Raw genomic sequence first — 22491 nt, forward strand, 5'->3', positions numbered from 1 at the left:
AGTAAAGGCAAGAGATTTCTCCAAATAAATACACTTTCTAGCCTAATAGAAATTTATCTGCTACTTCATATCAAGAAAATAAAATTTTAAGTATTCTACTACAGATGTAATATCAAGATATCATGATGAATTTAAGTAACTGTAAATAAATAATGTTTTTCATTTAGTGCATTAAAGTATTCATAAAAGCATATATGACATTACTCTTGATAGATGTCCTACCATTCGCGTAACGCTCTAATATCAAATTTGTGATACTTACAGCAGGTTCAGTCACGCCTTCACCTAATTTATCAACCACACCAGCAACTTCATACCCTAATACACAAGGCGGCGTAGGATTAACATCATAAACCCCTTGACATGCCATCAAGTCAGCAAAGTTAATTCCGCTACAATAAAGCGATAATTATATGATAATATAATGAGTTCAGAGGATATCCGCATGATAACATATCATATAATTATTACAAGGTAATCTAGGCAAGATCTCAAAAGAATTCTGTTAATTAAATAGCAATGTACCAGCACTATTAGAATGCAAAGCAGGAATTTTTAGCTATCTGAGGGCTTCATCATATTTAGGCATCCACTAAATCTGATAATGGAATGACAGTAGCTCGGTTGCACTATAAAATTTTAGTATCATGCTAAAAAATGGAGCCTATCCACCTGGTGAACTTATGTTTTTAGTGTACAAGATTCAATAGTATAAAATGCAGTAAATCAATTTATGTTATCAATAGGCTAACTAATTAAAATAAATACGCGTATATGCACGCGCTTATAATATAATTAATTATATATTATTAATGGCATTTGAACAAGATAAATTTTGAATAGAGTGCAGAATTAAACAAAGACCAAACTTTCCAAATACTACCAATTTATAAGTTATTTGCAGGTTATCATTTAATATTAATGATAGTGGATCGTGTACGCCATCGCTGATTCTAATTATGTACGTGATGATAATGTTGTAAAATGCTCTAATTAGCCAAGATATAGAATTACATATCGTGTACATTACGAAAAATGCTGGTAAAATCAAGTCCATTTTTACAGTTTAAGTGTCCACCTACCATGCTTCAACTTTAATTCGAATTTCGTCTTTGGCCGGTGCAGCAAGGGATTTCTTTTGTACCTGGAGTTTGTTAACACTGCCATAGCCACGTAGCACTAACTGCTTATTTGTTTTCTCTTCAGCCATGATTGAATACGTATAGATTTCACGTTAACAGTACGCTATAACGTGCTGTAATATAGAGTTGTATGCAATGAGATTAATAGCAATATTTTACTCCCTCATAGCGTAGCTGGTAAGTACAGTTAGTAGGGTTACAAGTAGGCTTTAAGTAATGGCTAATGTAACAATTTCGAAAAGTTTAATTACATTAAACGTATCAATATTAATTATCGATGAAGAATCAAATGTATTATCCAGATTCTACCTATGCAGATAAACAGTTTAGTGCATGTAAATGTGAATGTTTCTTTTCAGGAGTTACTCCATACATGACTATAGTTGTACGTACTGTAACTCACCTACAGGATACTACAGTATTGCTATACTGTACGAGTACAGCGCACACACTGGCTACATAGTTAAAAGCTAAAACTATGTTACTGTACCTGTAACTCATAATGCGAAAAGTTAATTGTAAATGCGTATACAAATGCTGGACCAAACTTCATTTTATTGTTAACGCGAGCAACTAGCTGAACTATTGAAACTTGCAGCTTAAATATCATTGAAATGTTAAGTACAAAGATGATTTGCTCCAGTACCAACTTCTAAGAGGGTGATATCTGATTTCCTAACTACTGTACTGTATATCCGTCGAGCGGTTTTCATAAACATTGGAATCAGCTGAGTCATAGCCAGGGAGGGCGTATGTCCTTTAGCAAATCGATGACATGTCTAATGATTGCAAATGTACTCACTTGCACGCATCTTGTACTTCATACTATGTTACTCCTAATGTAGCTAATATCTATCTATTGACATCAAAATTTCAGATTCAATTTGAATTGACACTGTTATTTTACGTCTGTGGCGACGAAATCAACTCCATCTTTAGACAGTCAAACGATTATCAAGAACAGCTTATGCACATTGGCATTTGACATTTATCCTCATTTTTGCCTAGAATCAATGGTTGCTAGCTTACCTAGGGAAATTTAAAATGGCAACGTTAAGTCCAAGATCGGCAAAAAGGAGAAAATGGAAGACTTCCACCAGCAAACTTCGCTTTTAAACGCTGCACGATACTTGAGATATTGTACTGTACTGAGTACAGTGTGCAGCTTCAAAAATCACAGTACTGTACAGTACAGTACCTACTTTTTTATACTGTACTGTACAGTACTGTACTGTACTGTACTCTCCGAACTCATTTCCGCTCCCGCCCAGATCAGCTGATGAACGGCATGACGTTATTCAGAGACGGGAAATCACAGTAGTTTGTTCAGATTTATGGACATTAGAAGAGGAATTTGCATAATTGTAGAGAAAAAAATGGACTCCCAAAAGTCAAAGTTTATCGGGCAAATAGTCGCCGAGTTGAAGAATTAGTCCTTGCTATGCCTTCAAACAGCGAGAAATGTTGAACTTTTGTACTCGGTTCGATCCAAGTAAAGATACCGTAGTACACTAATTCATAGTAGATTGTTTATATCCGACCCATGATCATTTCAGTGACTAGAACTGCAATTATGAATGTGCGACCTACTCCAAACTACAGTAGCGACTGTAAATCAACTTGAATTTGGGTAAAATTGACGTTGATAGGTCCCTGAGTCTTTTGACTATAGACTATATAGAATTTATCCAGACGCAAAAGCGCCAATGCCGTACACCACTACAAAAAAGATTGATAAGGCTATAATCCTAGCTGGCCAACAATTTTATGGACATTCATTTGAATGGGTAGTTTACCAGTAGTAATTGATTGTTAAGATGAATTAATATTGTATATTCAATACTCGTATACTTGTACAATAAGCTATAATCCTAGCTGACCAACAGTTTTATGGACATTCATTTAAGTGGGTAGTTTACTAGTAGTAATTAATTGTGAAGATGCATTAATACAGTATTGCATGATAAATACTCATATACTTGTTCAATAATACAGTGTATATTCTTTAGCGAAGTACGATAAACTTTACCATTTGAACACCGTATTACTAACACATTTATTGAATATTTTAAACGTAGTCATTCAAATACACAAAAGAAATGGAAGATATTGTCAAGACGCCAGCACAGCCACTGTGATATAGTCATCATATATACCCGTATAATATACCAAAGTTTTTATTATTAGCCCACGCAATAGTTATTAGTTAATTATATTAGACTCAACAAAATAAATGTAATAAACAACACTTTTATGGAATTTATGTCACTAGTGTAAATCCGTACACTCTTAAATTAATTTTGCCATATTTTTAGCTCATTAGGCTATGCTAAAGCTCTAATTGAGTACCGAGATTCTCATACGTAATTATTCTTGCTATACGTGTACGGCAAAATAGTCTGACAAATTGTATAAAGATGATTAACAAAGACAAAATAGTAATTAGTCTATAACAATATTATTTAGTTCCGTGGTGAGATATTTATGTACTATTTTTATTATTGTAATAATTGATTTTTTAATCCTACTTCGCTGATGGAGATTACTGCCAAACGCATCATCAGGAATAACTTCGTTTTAGGATTCAGATTTCACGGAGATGACTATATCAGAATATATATATACATGCGAATAATACCAGGTTAACATTAAAATGGAAGTTATTACGTAAAAAAATCACAATTTTTAACGACATTATACATAATTATACTACTATATACTGTACAATGTTAGGTCTATCAATCTAACCGATGCAGTCACGGACAGACAATCATCACTGATTCTCATCATTCTCAGTTTCCTTTGGTGTCTGTATGTTCGCATTTTCATCTTTTTTATCTGAGTCCTCTTCTAATATCTCCTCTGGTTCATCGATTACTGATGCAGCTGCAGATGAAATGTTAACGGCGGGTGCTTTACTAGGTGACAATAAAACTTTGCCAATATTTTTACGCTGCATTAGTTGCTGGAAAGCATCTGCATACTAATTTAATGATTGAATGAATATGTCAATATTCTAGCGATATAATAGTTCCTCCACTTTGACAGTGATAGATATAATTACACTTTTATTTACTGAATTATGTTAAATGATATAAAATAAGTACGGTTAGAAGCTAGAAGCCAAAATTGAATGCTCTTTACACTATTTAACTTACGTCTTCTAAAGCATAGACGGAATCAATATTGGGCTTAACAACGCCCTCATCGTACCACAGCAAAATATCTTGCATTGCTTTAGTTAGAAATTTTCCATGGTACTTTTGCATGACAGTACTAAAATTAATTCCGCCAATCGATTTATTTTCCGTTGCTAATTGTATTGGGATTTTATTAGAATTATTCCACCACTAAATAAAACAGGATAAAAGCAATATAAATATTTCGTTGAAAAATTAAGTACAGTATATTTTATGAGATTGAAGCGAAATTGAAATATAGTAATAAGCTGTAGAGGTATACTTAAGCTTAGAAAAAGCGAGATACAGTACAATATTTTTAAGATATTCTTGAGATTTCGAGTGTTCTTATCATTATTTGTATTGACGCAAATATACAGTACTTAACAAGTATTACCATTTTGGCCATTTTCATAATACTACGATTTTCACCCGAGATAGATGTTGAAGCACCTAAAAATAAAGAAAGATCTTACAGATTTAGTCTTACTGGTCATTATGTATCGATAGGTGCACTATGATCTACGTATTTCTCAACAGCGGTTATTTTTTGCTGATATAAGCTACCACAACTATCTACTCTTTTTTAGATTTCTAGAAGCCCAACCCAATGGACATCCCAAGAATCGTACGGTGTTTGCTTATTTTGATTCATTATATGACTAATTCTATTACTGTACTGTAAATTCACTGTATCATAGAAATTCAAATGAGGAAAGAAAAAGCTATTATACTATTTCCACATGTACACTGGTATTGAAAATTATCAAGGTAAAAATTGTCAAGTAATACTGCCTACAGATAGAATAGAGTTATTGTAAAAATTTACTTAGTTCGCTCATCTAAGTATACAATCTTTCATTTCAACAGTTATAAAGTAAACGGTTCTTCTTACCAAATATGATATGTCTACCAAGAACTGCTGTGAGATCATAATTTCGTTTACTTTCGATGCCACCCAGTGAATCTAAAACCAAATCGATACCATCTGGAGCTAACCTAAAAGATTGCATAGCATTTTACTACCGTACCAATGTAATAATGATAGTACAGTGTGATACTAATCAATTATCAGTTACAACTTACAATCGAAAACAGTGGGTAATATATGATGAGAGTATCAGATAATTATCATAATATGGATATAACTGCAATAGGAAATGATGTAACATACTTGCGAATCTCCTGTACGTAATCTTGTGTTCTGTAATCGATAACATGAGAATACCCGTTCGCTTTAACTGCTTCATGCTATAGAATCATAGAATTATAACGTTATGTGTTACCAATCCTGATATTTTGTACTTGTTCGTATACGAATAATGTTCACATAGAGGCTACTAAAAGATAAGTTTTCAGGTACTGTACCTTAGATGCAGAACTAGTCCCAAAAAGTGTGATATTTGGTATTTTTTGGCATAATTGTCCAACAGCAAAGCCCTATTTATATATAAGAACAATATCAACGATATAAATTTTGCATCTTTTATCCGAAGTCTAAGGTAAGTGACATATTAAAAATGTTTTATGATACCAGTTATAGTACGGATAACCAAATTTTTACTTCGACTAGTTTCTGGTATAAGGTTAATAAGTTATATTTTATGAACTAGACTAATTTAATTAAAAATCACATTTTTAAAATTCTATAAAGAATTATATAATAAGAACTGGACAAGTTCAAAACAAGCAATTTTAACACTACTTTTATTGATACATACCACACCACCGCCTGCAGAATGGCATAAAACGGTTTGCCCTTCTTGTATTCCGCCAAGTCTAAATAGCAATAAATAAGCGATAACGTAATTCATTGGTATCGCAGCTCCTTCTTCAAATGTCATCTGTTCAGGCATGGCAAAAGCTAGATCCGCATCCAAATTAACCCAAGAACTCCAACCTTGATGGTTTATACAAATGCCAATGACCCGCATTCCGACCTAACAGAATTATACAATAGATTTACTATTGCAAGTATCGACCGTAATACGTCCTAAATTATGTATTTAGGAATACAAAATATTGATCTGCTGTACAGTAGTTCTTTCACAAAATGAGTTTATGCAATTATTAATACAAACGTTTTCATTATTAGCCAAAAAGAATTGAAATACCGTTACATATCTATATCTACCGTAAAATTATTAACTTCTTCGCCGACTGCATCAATAATACCAGCTACTTCACAGCCAAGTACGCAAGGTAACTTTGGATGGATGTTACAATAGCCTTGTCGAATCATGATGTCGGAAAAATTAAGACCACTAAAAGACCGTAACATTAGAAAATGGATGTTAACTCATGAATAACAAGGAATTATCGCTTTTGCTGATTAATTTCTTGTATAGTATAGCAACATTGCTAAATCAAAGTCCACATGCCAAGTATTTACAATATTGGTATTATAACTCTAACGAGCTATGGAAGTATGAGAAAGGTTTAATTGAATAATTTCATGTCACTAGTTTCTAATTAAGTATTACCTATAACGGTAGATTATTACCATAATATATCGCATTTACTCGCATGGGTGCGTAGTTATTGACAATTAGCTTCGTAGTACCCGTTGGAATAAGGAAGGATACAGTCAAATTACAGTCATTCCGATAACTTACGAAAGGATACTATTTCCTTCTACTATATATGCGTGGTAATTTTGCATAAAATACTGTAATCTCATCTAAGAATCTTCATTATCACCGATTTTTAGAGTGCTTCAGTGATGTCACTTATGATAGTTTTTTTATTATTGCACGGTACAGTAAATTTTTTACATTTTGCTCACCAGATTATATCATATTTTGATAAGTAATACCGAGTAGAATATGTGGGACTTATTTTAAAATGGCTGTATTAGTTATACGGACGAAATAATATCTACGTATAATATTGTAACATTCGATAAAGATTATATAATAGAAATATGAAGACTACAGTGTATATATATATTTATGTGGTAAGTTCCAGGTATGTCACCATGTGATATGGTACGTCGGATTAAATTAAAAGAATTACTATGTACCAGCTGTAATGATATTTATGTTATATTACTATTGCTACATATAGACAAAGGGGTTATAGGATCAAAGCAGTATTTTGAAAGGTACACAATTCGTGGTAAATAATTAATATCTGTGTCAATAGTAATGGTAGAATACGCCGCAAATACAAGTATAGGTACAATATACTGCAGACCACTATTTAAAAATGCGGTAAATTTTTTTGATTTATTTTCATAATTAATGTATTAATGATATATATAAATATAAGTGCATTGTATGTGTTAGAATGATGATTATCATTGAAAATCAGCATTGAGGTGCTACATTAGCAATGAATAATCACAGGAGGTTTTGTAACAAAGTGCCGTTGTTATCAAAAATAAAAGAGTTGTAGTACTTGTATCGGGTTTTCACCAGTAGCATGCAAATTTTCATGAAAATGCAAAGCACCAGTAATGCAATAGTTTTCGTTAAGTTACCTGTGCTCTGCATTTAATTTTTTCATGATAAGAAAAATTCAAATTCAAGTTGTTACAATTTAAAGATAAAATGTGAATAAATAACTTTAAGGAAGTAAAGTCAATACTTTCGTACAGATCTCGATTTCTCTTTTCTTAATGACTTACTGGATTACTTATTTCACACAGTTAAGCAAAATAAGTCAGATGTTAAATATCCAAGATGTAGTACAACAGCTGTGCGTAATTTTCCATTTATCATATAATGACATCAAAAGCTATTTTGATGTTGTAGTGCAGAGGAAAATTTAACAAGAATGATTTAAATTTCTTTAATGATATGATATTACAATGGGCAGTTCAATGTATGATATCCAAATATCAAAAATTAGTAAGAATGTCCAAGAGCTATTAGGCTACCCGATTTATAATGGCTTATCTAAATATTATGTCCTACTATAAAATTACAATTTGAAATAATAATACCGGTAATAGTATAATATGATGATAATAACGCAGTCGGTCATAATTTTGTGCTTATCATTTTCAACTGTAGACGGTAATAGGCATGTTTATTACCATTGAAATGATCACACATTTTAGAATCTGGTTTACATACGTACTGATTATAGCAGCACTTCAACCTTTAAGAATTAATTACAAGAGCATCTTAAATTTTACCCAAGTGGACCACTAAGGAAGTAGTCTATAAATTATAGAAACTACTATAGTAGTCGGATCAATGGTCTAATCTTCTTGATTGATCAGAATGGATTACTCATGTTTTTGCATCATATTTTCATACAGTATAGCGGATTAAAAGGGGTGTGCGATGAAATTTATGATGAGGAGTAACAGAACTTGCAGAGTAATTAGAAAAAATAACGACGCATCTCACATCTAATTTTACCCCCTCTGTTTCATTTATAATTGCTTAGCTATAGGAGCAGCCTAATCTAGTAAAAGCTTATAAAAAATTAAATTCATAGTGCGATGTTTATCGTCAGGTAAAGACTATATTATACAGTACATACATGTACAGTATACACCTTTAGTTACACGCGTATAATCATCTGATGGATAAGAGTGATATCATACGAATTAGATTCCAAGGAAGCACAGAAGAGCAAATCTTGGATTTTGATAATCATAAATGATTGTACGTACAAATAATACATGTGAAATAGCAAATTAAGTAGCACGGCAAATCGGATGTTAGTAAACCGACTTCATGTCGGTAGCTTTCAAAAAGTGAAGAAGAAGGTAGTAATAAAATACTGTAGTAAAGGCTAATTATTAATATACAATTTCTGATAATTGCTTTAAAGTACAGTTATTTTATTCGCCCAAAAATAATATTATGGAAGGTTTTGATTAATGACGCAAGGGTAACTTTACATAACAATTTCAGTCCACTTCATTAGTGTTTTGTCAATTTTAAGTCAACATATTTAATATTATTCGTAAAGCTATACTTCACGAATTGAAAAGTTATATGACCAGGAATACTTAATACAATATGGATCAATTATACACTGATCGCTATTTTTCACCGGGTGTTTAATTTTATCTTTAAATGACATTATAGTATGATACGAGCGAGCATATGGAGAAAATAACCAAAACGATAAAAGTCTATCTCAATAAAGTGAAACTGTTACAGTGGGTCCACTAAGTAATTTTTCAACATCATTCTATGATCGATCTATGTAAAATAATGAGCAGAACAAAGGTCGCGAACTACGAAAAATAAGCTAGTCGATCACAAAAACTACCGTATTATGTCAACGGAATAGTTGCAGTGTCCTAAATATTTTAAAATATAGCTAAATCAGCGATCGTCGTATTATTATCAGGCCTAAAAAATGCTTTAATAAATTCTATGACCTCTTTGTTTCCTATCATTAATCCAAAGACTATTGCACTACTTGAAAATTATAGTTTACAAACAAGCAGCATGAAATTACTTAGTATTTTACTCCAGTTAGTACATATGCGTATTTACCATGTTTCGACTTTAATCCTAATTTGACCTTTCCCAGGATTTTCAATAGGCCTATTGAGTATCTGTAATTTATCTAAGCTACCATAACCGGTTAAAACTAAGCACTTATTCATTTCTTTGGATACACTCTCCTCTTCAGTAGCCATTCTAAGTACAAATAAATTCGAAAAGTGGCTTTTTGTTTATCGTTCAATTCAATCTAAGGAGAAAAAGTAGAGTGTTGATATTTTCTTACCGTTCTATCGATGGGAAGTAATTCACTCAAAGGAGAAAAAATGAAATAATAGATTTATCAGCGATAGTTGCAGAGAAAGGAAAAAAAAATATCCGGTGGTACAATGGGAGTTTGTCCGACGTTAGAGACTTTTAGAGTTGGTATCGACACATTTATACCGTGCGAGTATTGCTCTTTTAGCAGTAGCTTAGTGAAAATACTTTGGATAGTGAGCTATAGTCTATACTCTACCATCAACGGTATATTATCCTTAATATTAGAAACAAAGTTTTGCACAGGACTGTAGATGTTTACTGATCAATTTACTTTCCAGTACAATATACTCAAGACTTATTAGTGTTTGTCTTGAAAGCCTTGCCACGTGTCTTCACAATTTGAATCATGAATCACAAGTATGCCGATAACTTCACGGGTTTTCACCAAAAGCATGGAGTTAACTGGCTAGTCCATACATTTTGTGCTATGTCCACGTGATTTTGCCAATAATAAATTAATTTCATGTGGTTGATAATAATGTGATTCTTAACCATAAATCTTCTGCTAGTGTCAATTTGCCGATAATTAAAACGATTTTGTATTCACTGGATTTGAAATTCATATTTCATGTATCAAGTTGGCATAAAGAAAGCTACAGTTTATCTTAATTAACATGCAGTACAGTTCATTAAAATTTTATTGATGCTAGACAATGTAGATTTAGAAATTCGCTAGCAATAGCTCGCGTGACCTTTCTACACCATACATTACGAAATTAGAGTCGCTCTCACTTGTACTTAAGCACTTTTGTAAAACTACGATTTATAATTTTCACAATATTCAGTCTCGATATAGTGTGCTTCACATGGTGGTACAGCCAGCCATACAACTGCTTACCCTGGTGATTGTTATTAAGAGCTATGTTTAAATTCCGCTATGCTACTTTAAAATTAATATTCTATATAGATCACAGCATAACTGTTACTATCAATTCAAAGATGAGCGCGACAAAACCATATCGAAATTTGGTACCTTAATTTCTTGGTTCTGTTGTACTCTGTCGAACACGAGGACTGTATTTGAACTAGTTAGTTATTTTTCCTTACGCTAATATTTATATTTTAGATTTAATGGTATAATCAAATCGAAATTTCATCAGTAAGCGTCCCTAAAGAATATTTTATTCCATTTACCTTCTATTTCGTAAAAAAACTGTTCTATAGTCTATCCGACTTCATTTAAAACTACGTGCGAGTAATTTGGTTTTATATTTCATTTAATACTTCACTGCAGATGTGATTTGAAAATTTTATTGATTATTGGCTACCATTAGCTTGCCAATGAAAAGTTGTTTTTGATTTTACTCTCTATGAGATTCTTACGGACACATTTAATTTTTTATTGGTAACGCTATCGTATCATCTAAAATCGTACGAGTGCCTCTATTCGTCGTTAAATTGTATATCTTTTGATTCCAGTAGTATTTTATTATTCTTCTCATTATTTTAAAGAATCCTCATATAATAATACTGTATACTCGTATATGGACACCTAAAGCTAACTTTTTTCGAGTTATAAAACGATACCGTTTTGAGCATCTATTGTCTTTAATTGTACATTTGTAAATGTCTATTTACCGGTAAATTGAAATTCATTAATCCTCTCATTCTGCCGAACAAATTAAAACATACTTATTCTTAGAAATCTAAGAATATTAATTATCGACAACAATGAAACTATGTAGGAATTGGGCTTTCAGTTACTTATATGAAGGCGTATATATTACTAGCCACACTTTATCTCTACAGTGTTGTAGCAAGGTGATTTCAGTATTACTGAATAATGTATCCTCACTCTATGTAAAGCAAAGAGAAACATTACAGCACAACATCTCTGCGGGAAAAATCCACTTCCCTTTTAATATAATGATAGACATTGTACGTCAATTTGCACCGAATTGACAATGTTAAACAGTTATACCATATACCAATCGTGGCGTAAACATCGGCGGTGTTCAAGTAGTGTAATGCCTCGACTTTTATTAATATCGATCATTTATTATAAATTGCTTCTTAATTAGTAAATTTTTGCAGCACATTATGCATTTGAAATAAAATAAAAGTATTTCATAATAAATATGTGAGCAAATTAAACGTACAGTACATGTTGGGATATATGGGTGAAATTATGTAGTATCTTGGTTGTAATTGATTGCTTGCATATTACATCAAAATGAAGAAATTTTGCTAAAAAGGACGCTAAAATTATTAAATATTGAAATTTTGTATTATGACCGCTAAGTAGTTTTGAAAAGATAGTGTCCACAATATTGTACAGTACAGTATGTTATTTAAAATTTTACCATACAGGAGTTAATCCAAGCTGCTGTGGCGTTCCGCTTTCTACTATCTACCGACTTTACCCTCAAGTAGTGGCATGAAAGCAGCGAATGGCGATGCAGATAGTTAACTGCCGATGCAAATGTCCCATTTAGTAACTGAAAATTATATTGGTCAGAAGACCTTGAATTTTAGGGGCTAGTTGATAATTTGCGAAGTCATTAGAGTAAAAGAATGTAAAATCCTTTTAAATTAAAGAACTTTCATGGATGTAAGCTGATGACTGATAGGAATCATGTAGTGTGTATTAGTTCTAAAACGAGCAAATAGCTAAGTTAGGTAAGCTTAATTAATTAACATTTCGGTATCTGAAAATGGATAATAATTTCTTGTTTTGTTTAATCCTCATCATCCTCATCGTCGTCATCCTCAATTCGACCTTGAGTCTCTGTTGCATTTAACGACGTAGTGGAGTGTGCCTTCGTGATATCCAGTCTTGGACTGAGACTGTTGGCCTGTATCATATTTCGGAATTCCTATCGAGCGACATAGCAAAGGATTAGATATATATAAACAAGGCCGGTACGGTAATTCATTTCGTAAACAGGGCTTCAATGATAGAATCGCTTAGAAAACGGGTTTTATATTTATACCTCCAAATCTTCTTCCTCATTAATATTGGCAATGTATTGATCTGCTAACGTAAGAACTTCGAGCGCTTTCGCATGATAATGCATAGCACCGTGTATATAGTTGCCAAAGACAATCTTTAAAAACGTATGAGAAATGAAGTCATCATAGATAAATAGGCATTAATTGTCATTTTAAATGGATAGTTTCTAACCTTAATATCCCGAATCTTCTCCTTCTCAAAATTATCCATTTCTTCTTCGAGAGATTTAGTCTGCTTTTCAGCATCGTCTCTAATTTTGCTAGTATCACTTTCCAGCTATGATGTAAAGATAAAAATGAATTATGTACTTCTATTTCTCTAGCTTACTACGACGTATGATTAGGGATGAGGTAGATAAAATTTCTGTTATTATCGATTTTTATTTTTAATTACCTGCATCTGATTTTATGTTATAATAAATTAAAGCAATGAGTTAAGGATAAAGCTTTTAGCCTATTGCATTATGAAATTTTATGTCATCGAGCCCTCGTGCCATTGTTTCCATACTAAATATATGCTAAATCAGACAGCTATGTCTCATATACGTATTAGCAATAATTCTGTACTCGTATTACATAGTTATCAAGATACGAACACAGAGTTAATTAGCTCTCTATGCGTGCATAGTTTGATTATGCAAGTATCAATAAATAACAAAGTTGTAAAAAATTAATCTCTTATTGGAACACAGATATACTAATTATGAAAGATACAATTTTGCTTTTATTAGCTGGCTCTTTTCCTTTAATTCTTTCCAATTGTTTTTCTTTAGCAAGGAGTTTATCGCGAGCTGTGAAACCATTTTTCAAATCCTCCTATTTTTATCAAAGTTCAATTAAGCAAAATGGCTTTTTATCTGGTATGTTAGAATATAAATAAATAACTTTATTATGAAACACTGTATCGTCGTTGCGTGATGCCAATGTTTCGCAACAAAAACCTATTTATTACAGCGATCATTCCAGCAGCTGTCGTACCTTCATATGTCTGCATGTGTGACTATATCGAGAAAATGGCTCTATAACTTTATTTTCAATGTGATCAGCCTAAGAAATAATTGTTAACACCGAGTTAATAGCACAAATAACTTTAAATTCTTAAGTAGTTACTATTTACTAATGTATAGCAATAGATAAAAGGGAGGTAATTTTGCAAGGTGTAGATATATGTTGGATTTCGTCGCTTGATACTAAGATTCAGGATCTTACATGAGCTTGCATATGGCTTTGCAAGGCAAGAAAGCAATCTACAAATCCTCGTAAGCCGTTCTTAATAGAAATGGATTCTTCATCAGCATAGTCATTAACAGCTTTTGCAACAAGTTCTGATCGCAATTTCAGTCTGCCCGTCTTGGTGGCTAACACTTGGAATCTCTGGTTAATTATGGCCAGATGTTTTTCCACTCTGGTAATTCGTTGGCTCAAAAATTTAAATTGGGCATCTCTATTTGCTCTAAAAAACGATATCCCATTTAATGAAGATTCCTTGCATATGCTACAGACCTCGACAGTTGGCCTTTAAAATGCTATCTCAAATTTATAGCTGAATGAGAATTTGAAACGGTTTAATATTACTATAAAGCAAATCATCCGTAATGGAAATGATACGATAAAAATATTTGAATTTCTAATACCGCACAGAATTTATGCTATTTAGTAATAAAGAAACTACAAATCGCTCACTTGTAGGCGAGCATCAACGATTCCACACTTTTTCACTGGAATGTAACGCCTACAATAAAATGCTGTGCACCTATACTGTATTTTATCTACCAATCTCTGCTAGACAACGATATTTTAATAGAGCGTAAGGATTAAATACACATTGTTATCTATGGGAAAATGTTCATTTCTTGTCAATTTTAAATAATATGAGAGTGATGGTGAGTGGGATTTATTAATCGACCGTAAGGCACAGCAGTATGTTTACTGTGCATACTGTGTTCGTACAGTACATGTATATCTAAAGTGGCGTTTAATCGTGCAATATGAAATGTTTATACATGCATTTAAATTTTATTTTGACTTTTTAGTACCTATCCAGGGTAAATTAACAAATTTAGCCGCAGAAATAATAATTGCTTCTCAGTACATTATCGCTTCGATTACATTTTTAACAATATTAGCCTAGCATAAAAATATATGTATAGTATATGGCCTATCTCCACTTATGACATGATTATCATTACTAGAGTTATGCTGCAATATTACTTACCTTTCCCTCTTGTTAGTAGGGCTACCAGGCGTATCCAAAAAAGAGCTCATTATATAGGCTATTTATTTATCCAAATTTAATAGCAGGTCCACAAAAATTGAGCTATCTTTATTAACGTAATATATTTATATTTGCAGACGGGCTAGTTGGTTTGCTAGTTACCGGCTTATCATGGACTGCGTATATACAGTATGATTTACCTTCTGTCTATATTGTAGTATTTTCCTCAGTGAAAGTCCACTAACAATCTTTTTAGGAATACAGTAAGCTAAATCTTTCGTTTATTCAGTTATACTATTATTTAGAATACATGCTATTTGTTAATTAATTAAATGATGATCGATCGCCAATAATTTCACTTACTAAAGTCTAAATTAATATTAACATACATTCGAAATATCGTTGCCTAGTTTTGAAAGTGTTTATCGCAAGATGCGCATGCGTCAAGCTTTACTTTGGCCAAGGTAGTTTCTAAGATAATGGAGGTTATCCTGGTTGGAATTATTGTCAGGGACTTTTAAGACATAAGCATTTATCTTAATAGTCCCTGAATTTATACTATCCTGTACGTTATACTGTAGTCTATGATAGTTGCTAGCCGTCAATTTACTGTACAGCAGAGGTCTGCATTCAGTAGTTCAAAAGTTATCCATCCAATGACAGAAGAAACTACACATGGACAAAACTAATGTCACTCGCTTCCTAGTGTAGGAACTACTCTAGGCACGTAATATAGTGACATATTTTGGCTTACCACTTTACACCCAAATTCAATATCACCAGGACATCCATGCTGACCCTATACTGTACAATTTGTATATAGCGGGCAGACGGTGATACGCTGTATCTGTACAGTCTGTTCTGCGCACAACCCTTAGTAGTGCAGTCACTTCATCCAAGACTTTTTCCCTAACCCTAACCCGAGCCCTAACCCGTACAGCATGGTACTACGGCACTACTGCAAGTATCGGTCACGGTCAGCACTAGTAGTCCATACGTACTCCAGTACTACAAACAAATTTAGTGGAGTGTGGAATCCCTCGACACAACAGGTGTAGTGCTACTGCTAAGGAAGATCTCGACGTTCGCATGGGTAAATCAAATCTCGGTCAAAAGCGTGGAAAAAAATCGAAGAAAAGCAACGCAGCGCCTGCTGTTGGGACCACATTTAATAGTGTGGATATTCCTATCCTGGGAAAGGTAATGAAAGAATAAGAGATTGTAAAGTTGGAATACTAGATATTTCGTTGTATACGATTCATTCTGCCTTGAGCTCAATGCTAGCATCAGTAATTTCTGTCATAATATTCCACAATAGACCTGTATGATGGAGTATACGGCACCAGTAGACAACCTGCTGTATAATGTATATGGGCACAATAAATTCATTTTACTACGGATGAAATAAATGATTATTCTTCATAATGGCATGCAACCACATGCCTTGTGTACTGTACTTGTAAAGGAAAGATAGATGTTGGCTGATTGCAAGGCATGGACTACTAAATTTACGAGCGAATGTAGTAGCCCATGACTTCGGTATAGACTGTAGCTGTAGACGTACAATTACCTTTTAGATCAGGAATGGGCAATACACCGACCATCCAAGCAGACAGTGTCAATAAGCATAACTCAAGGTATACCTTACAATTTTCAATCTACCGCAGTATTGCCCATCCTTGCTTTAGAGATCAGCCTTGCCTGCTTGGTAAAGCTGAAAGATGAACTACATAAATGCTGTACGTGTATAGCTCGCCATTTTGCTTGCAAGATGAGGAGACTACGAATGATATCTTAATAACAATTCATATTACTATGCTCTACTGAGCAGATCTGCAATCGTGAAGCAGGAATAGATAGCATAGATGGTTTTATGGAAATGCATTTATTTAAATGAAATTACATTAGTAATAAATGCACAATTACACATTTTGCATGGTAAATACGTAAATACGACATACGCATGCATTGCCTGAAGCACATTAACACTAGACATATACGCGTACTTTTCCATTAACAATAGTACTTTGAGTATTTAAGCACATAAAGCAGTGTACGTATATCGCATACTTTATAGAATCTAATTATTCACCGCCAGTCCGTAATGATATCATTATTAATGTTCACAAAAGTAGAGTGCAATTTGATATTTTGTCATAGGCGTAAAATGAATAAGATGAGATTATTGATATCAGTATACTTACATATATAAACAGCTTTCGTCAAAGGATGATTCGGAAAGACAGTGTGCTTGTACCAGCTTAGCCAGTATCGTACTGGACGAGAACAACTTACCTCATTTATTAAAGAATAACGTAATCGGAAAATTAGGTGTTCTACTATGTGACGACAATATAAACGTTATCCAAGCTGCTGCAGGAACATTAAGGAATATAGCTATTAATGCCGGTCCTGATGTATGTCAGCGCATGGTATCCAAAGACCAAATCTTGGAATCTTTATCTTCATCGCTAAATATGGTAGGGGTATTTCGTAAAAACAGTAACTTAAATCATTAGCAAATACTGTAGGATGCCTAGCTTCGTGCGCTAATTACGAATTACTGTAGGATTTGTAAATCTTTATAAAAATGTAACAAATAGGATAGTAAATAATGAACTTTACTTAGTCGCGAAGTCACTGATTTTTAGCTATTTGCAGACATAATGTAATATGCTGTATATCTATACAATCGAACAATGTTGTAGTGCCTCTTCTAGTCAATTTGTAATTTTTAATGGTGACGTTAAAATTATTAACCATTATTGGTATTACAGATTTATTACCTGAGCAATGATCTTTAATATTATAATCGCTTTTTATGTCGTAACAGATACTTGGAATGCTAAATCAGCCGGGTCGTAATGATGAAAACACTGAAAGGGAAAGCATTGCTGTAGATAGTCTTGATCATATCCTCAATGTTTTATGGAATATTTGGTAATTTTTTTTATAAGTTGGTTAACGTTCTTTCGGTTTGATTCCTTATCAATACTAACTAAATTATGTCTGTAATAAAATTACTTAAAACAGTGAAAATTCCAGCGATGCAATCCATTACGTTAATCTGGAGAAGCTTCCTCTTTTGGTAATTCAATGTATAAGCCTACCGTCGGCAAGTAAATGTTTACAAATTTCTGCAGGTATCTCTTATGTTACTATTATGTTTATGTTTTAAAATGCTAATCCAATTGAATATTGTTACGAAAGGGAATCATGAGTTTAACATGCTTTTAATCATTTGACTTTACCCACGTCTTATAGCTCAGTGTTTATATACCATCACTGAGGATAATCCTGCAAGTGGCCAGCATTTATGCAAGTCGCAGGATCATCTGAAAGTTATTGATACTATCTTGTCATCGGATGGGAATGATTCTCATTATTTTTTACTCAAAGTATTAATTGCAGGTTTGTTTACGATGGTATTTCGGCATTACCAAGTTTTTTGCATTTTTTGCTACAAATTTTTTTACGATGTATTGGCTGTAGGTACAATGATGAATGTTAAATCAACAATAGAAGCCGAAGCCTGGGAGAAAGCTCTCGGTACCGTTGCTAACGTTCTAAGACAAGTTCTTACATTTAATGCTGTCACTGAAATGACTTCGATGGTCAAGATACTGCAGGCTGATACCGAAACGAATGATAGCCTTATGAAAAGATCATTTGATGATCAGCTGGAGAATATTGCTAATTTCCTTAATGCTCAACAAATCGCTTTGGAGATAATAGCGAACGCATTCTTAAGCGAGGAAGGTAAATATGCGTTTTTAGAGGTGAAATTTATTTTGAAATTAATGTCATTCAACAGTTTTACCGGTTAGTTTTATCTCGGACTTTATGCTATGAATTTAAACAGATGACAATGATGATAACGATGAATGGCAGGATTTATCTGATGGTCTTGAAAATGAAGACGAAATGGAGGAAGATAGCGACTTCAATGCAATCGTATGTGAATGAAGATTTAAAGTAGTATGTATTAATGGGTTCTTATGCTCTAGTAATTTTCGTTCATTTTTTTGAATTTTTCCTATCTTTAGCCTAATTTCGCCAACAATTCTGAAGTTTATACTGCATTTAACAATTATCAGCTTCCAATGACGGTACTATACTTTAAGTTGTTTCTAATGGCTACATGTTTTGTATAGACGTATAAAATTTGAAGTAGCAACCGCTGGTCAAGAGCTTAACTGATTGATAAATCTGCCGTTATGTTTTTAGATTTTAAAAAAAATAGAGTTTGCAGATCAGAATCTGTATGCAACTTACCAAGCACACGTACGGGGTAGACCATTACTAAGAAAGTATGTTAAGAGTTGCTTGATTGTAGCCAATTAATGAATATTCCTTTAAAATTTACTTATGTAACGTGTGATATTTTACCACAATTCAGATAACTATCTACGGTTTTTTGATGTCGATAGGTTGGATGCAATACAAGTAAGAGCCTTGTCATGTCTAGATAACATGTTTTCTCTAGCGGATGTTGACTTGCAGTGCGATCAAGATGCCTTAGAAGCAATATGGAATGCATTATTTCAACTGGGATTCGGCCATACTGGTTTGTTCTTATTTAGTATTCTTGAACACCTTTCCTGACCTAGTATAACTGCTTTACTACTTTTAAATGTTACTAGAGAGTATTCATTGCCGTAGAACTGACCATCATTTTATGGAATCGGTGATTTGTACTATGAGATCTCTCCTACAAAGACTATATCGTTGCAATTCTAAGGTCTACTACTACTATAGAGAAAAACATTTTTCGTAACTATGTAGAGCTTTATTGTGTGCTATTAATAATCATAATACTGTTATCATAAATTTGGTGCAAGTAGTGTCTAAATGAAGAACAACTGACTGCCCTAGCTGAATATCTCAATAATAGCTCCATAAGCGACCACACAAAAGCTGGGCTAGTAGGGTTACTAGGTATCGCTGGACAGATGGCAAAAACTTGGGAGAATGATTCAGGATTACAAGTATTGAGAGTATGTACATTTTAACTAAAGAATAAGTGACGCATAGACTTAGTTTAATTGTATACTGATCCATACTGGCGACTAAGACTTAACTGATTATACCAATGACTAGTTAACTGGAACAGTTCTATGTGTACTTAGCCAAAAAGAAGATAACTTATGGCTTGCTGCTGAAGCAGTGGATTCACTGATAGATATATTCGCAGATGGTAACGTTGCGGATACAGTTGCAAAGCAGCTTCGTGTCGTCGAACATTTACAGCAGTTATTACCAAGAATGAAATCGAAGGTATTCATACTATATACTGTACTATTATAGGATACTAACAGACTATCCTCATATATTTATTTTTGAAAATTTTAAAACCATTGCAGATGAAGTCGGAGAGAGCAAACTTAGGGAAGAAGTTCCACTTTGTAGATAATGTTCGATTAAATTTAGTCCGTTTTATAAAGTACAAGAATGAGCAGACACCCTGATTTAAAAGTTAGCAGTAAAAGCAACTTATTAAATTCTTCATTCTCTTCATTAATCTATAAATGATATGTTACAGTAAGAATTATTATTATTCACGATCTTGATAAAGAGTTTTTCAATGAAATAAAATGTGCTAATCTACGAGTATACTTCTTATCGGTCAGCAATATTTGAGAGTTAAATCTCTTTTTACAACAAATACCAATTATGATAGACAATTTAGCATATACAGTACTATTTAAGGATATGTACGATGTATGGATATAACCGATTTATGTCACTGTACCATGATCATCACTAGTGTTATACAAAGTCACAAGTTACAGATACGATTATACTGTATTATTGCAATATTACATTATATAGCACTTTACTTGAGTTAGCAGGTATACGTATTACGTATACTGTATTGTAAGCGTCTGCATCACGTAATATCAAACGTCTTGCATGGTGCTAGGAGAACTATCAGTAGTAACTAGATTATCACTCCGATCATATAGTATTCGCTTAAATTACTGTAGAATTCATATATCTAGTCGTACTGGTAGACCATTTTTTTGGTGTTTGACAGCAATTTGTTACCACCTTTCTCTATGATCTCCAAGATCTTAAAGTGTTTAATTTTACTTATTTGAGGACTTTCACCAACTCTGACTAGATCGCCGATTCGACACTTTGATTTCTCATCATGGGCAAAAATTTTATTCTTTCGTAGGTAAAACTATATAAGAAATAAGTGCAATGTCAGTAGTATCGTTACAAGCGAAGAGTGCGCATCATTCGAGGTGTGATATTGTACAAATTATATTATCAGTACTAGTATACCGGAGTGCACTGAGTTAATTTATAGTAATTTACAGGCACTGATACTTTGGAATCGAGTAAGATAATATCCGCTGGCATGCTTGCACTGTTCCTTGCACAATATGTACACGTGTAGTGCAATAAAGCAGGTTTGAACGCTATAGTTTTCAATGTTTGAACTCCAAATTATATAAGTCATAGTTTATACTACATATACAACCCTATTTTGGCATTGCCATAGAATCGAAACCTGATGACTACAACTTCTCTACAAGTCTAGAACAGAAACAGTCATAACTTGGTTTTTGCAGATACACTTGCAATCTACTGCACATCATCTTCCATTAACTGTCCATATAGTACTGTAAATTACTAGGAAATAACTCCACCGCGTTACTGGTGGTCGTCTTAACAAACACTTGCACGGTAGACTTTATCGTCTACCGAAATGTCGACTAACTACTGTAATATTACGTACGATCAATGCACAAGAAAGGATAAGAAGAAAAGCGGCATACAGCTGTAACATGGCGTCGTATAGTATGCTTACTGCATCACGTACCTTGCACACCCTAGGATTTAAAACCGATCTGACGATTTCTACTTTGACAGTCTTGGCCATGCTCGTGGAAATAACACGACCTATACTAGACGCAGGCATAGTGTTGAATTACTTCCCCTTTGATATGACTTTTTCCTTATACCTAATTAAACGATTAAAAAAGAGCAACAAGACTCGAAAAGAGGTAGAGTAGATCCAATCTGGTATCAACGCTAATTTTGCTCGATCTGTCTAATAAAAGTCTGCGCAGTTCGGTGAAAATTACTTGGTACATTTCTAGTAGAAGAAAAAAGACCCAGAATACACTAGGCATGACTCGGACGGTCGGACGCTTTGGCCTCATATTCGTCAAATACTGTTTGAAAGATTTCGTTATAATGTCATTAAGCCAATGTTCGATTCTGTAATAATTCATTTATTTTTCTAAATTAAGGCA

General features: G+C 33.3%; 3 protein-coding genes across 3 annotated transcripts; 1 reads left to right on the forward strand and 2 right to left on the reverse strand.

Moving 5' to 3' along the window:
* Positions 1-3915: 3915 nt before the first annotated feature.
* TRIADDRAFT_59886 (uncharacterized protein) lies at positions 3916-9932 on the reverse strand (the record flags this gene model as incomplete). The annotated part of the gene is made up of 9 exons (XM_002115912.1): positions 3916-4125; positions 4301-4492; positions 4719-4774; positions 5217-5320; positions 5496-5572; positions 5690-5761; positions 6043-6261; positions 6456-6585; positions 9787-9932. 9 exons carry the CDS (start codon positions 9930-9932, stop codon positions 3916-3918), a joined length of 1206 nt encoding a protein of 401 aa, XP_002115948.1.
* A 2802-nt stretch (positions 9933-12734) lies between these two features.
* Positions 12735-15273, reverse strand: TRIADDRAFT_59887 (uncharacterized protein; the record flags this gene model as incomplete). The annotated part of the gene is made up of 7 exons (XM_002115913.1): positions 12735-12872; positions 12990-13103; positions 13181-13285; positions 13723-13824; positions 13987-14055; positions 14218-14461; positions 15224-15273. 7 exons carry the CDS (start codon positions 15271-15273, stop codon positions 12735-12737), a joined length of 822 nt encoding a protein of 273 aa, XP_002115949.1.
* A 1039-nt stretch (positions 15274-16312) lies between these two features.
* Positions 16313-20691, forward strand: TRIADDRAFT_59888 (uncharacterized protein; the record flags this gene model as incomplete). Its single annotated transcript, XM_002115771.1, has 13 exons — positions 16313-16423; positions 17440-17709; positions 18057-18163; positions 18257-18366; positions 18488-18634; positions 18716-18982; positions 19086-19177; positions 19270-19332; positions 19451-19533; positions 19654-19790; positions 20099-20220; positions 20324-20500; positions 20587-20691. 13 exons carry the CDS (start codon positions 16313-16315, stop codon positions 20689-20691), a joined length of 1791 nt encoding a protein of 596 aa, XP_002115807.1.
* Between the last annotated feature and the right edge of the window lie 1800 nt (positions 20692-22491).

Source organism: Trichoplax adhaerens, genomic scaffold, assembly GCF_000150275.1.
Source record: "Trichoplax adhaerens TRIADscaffold_12 genomic scaffold, whole genome shotgun sequence".
Lineage (NCBI taxonomy): Eukaryota > Metazoa > Placozoa > Uniplacotomia > Trichoplacea > Trichoplacidae > Trichoplax > Trichoplax adhaerens.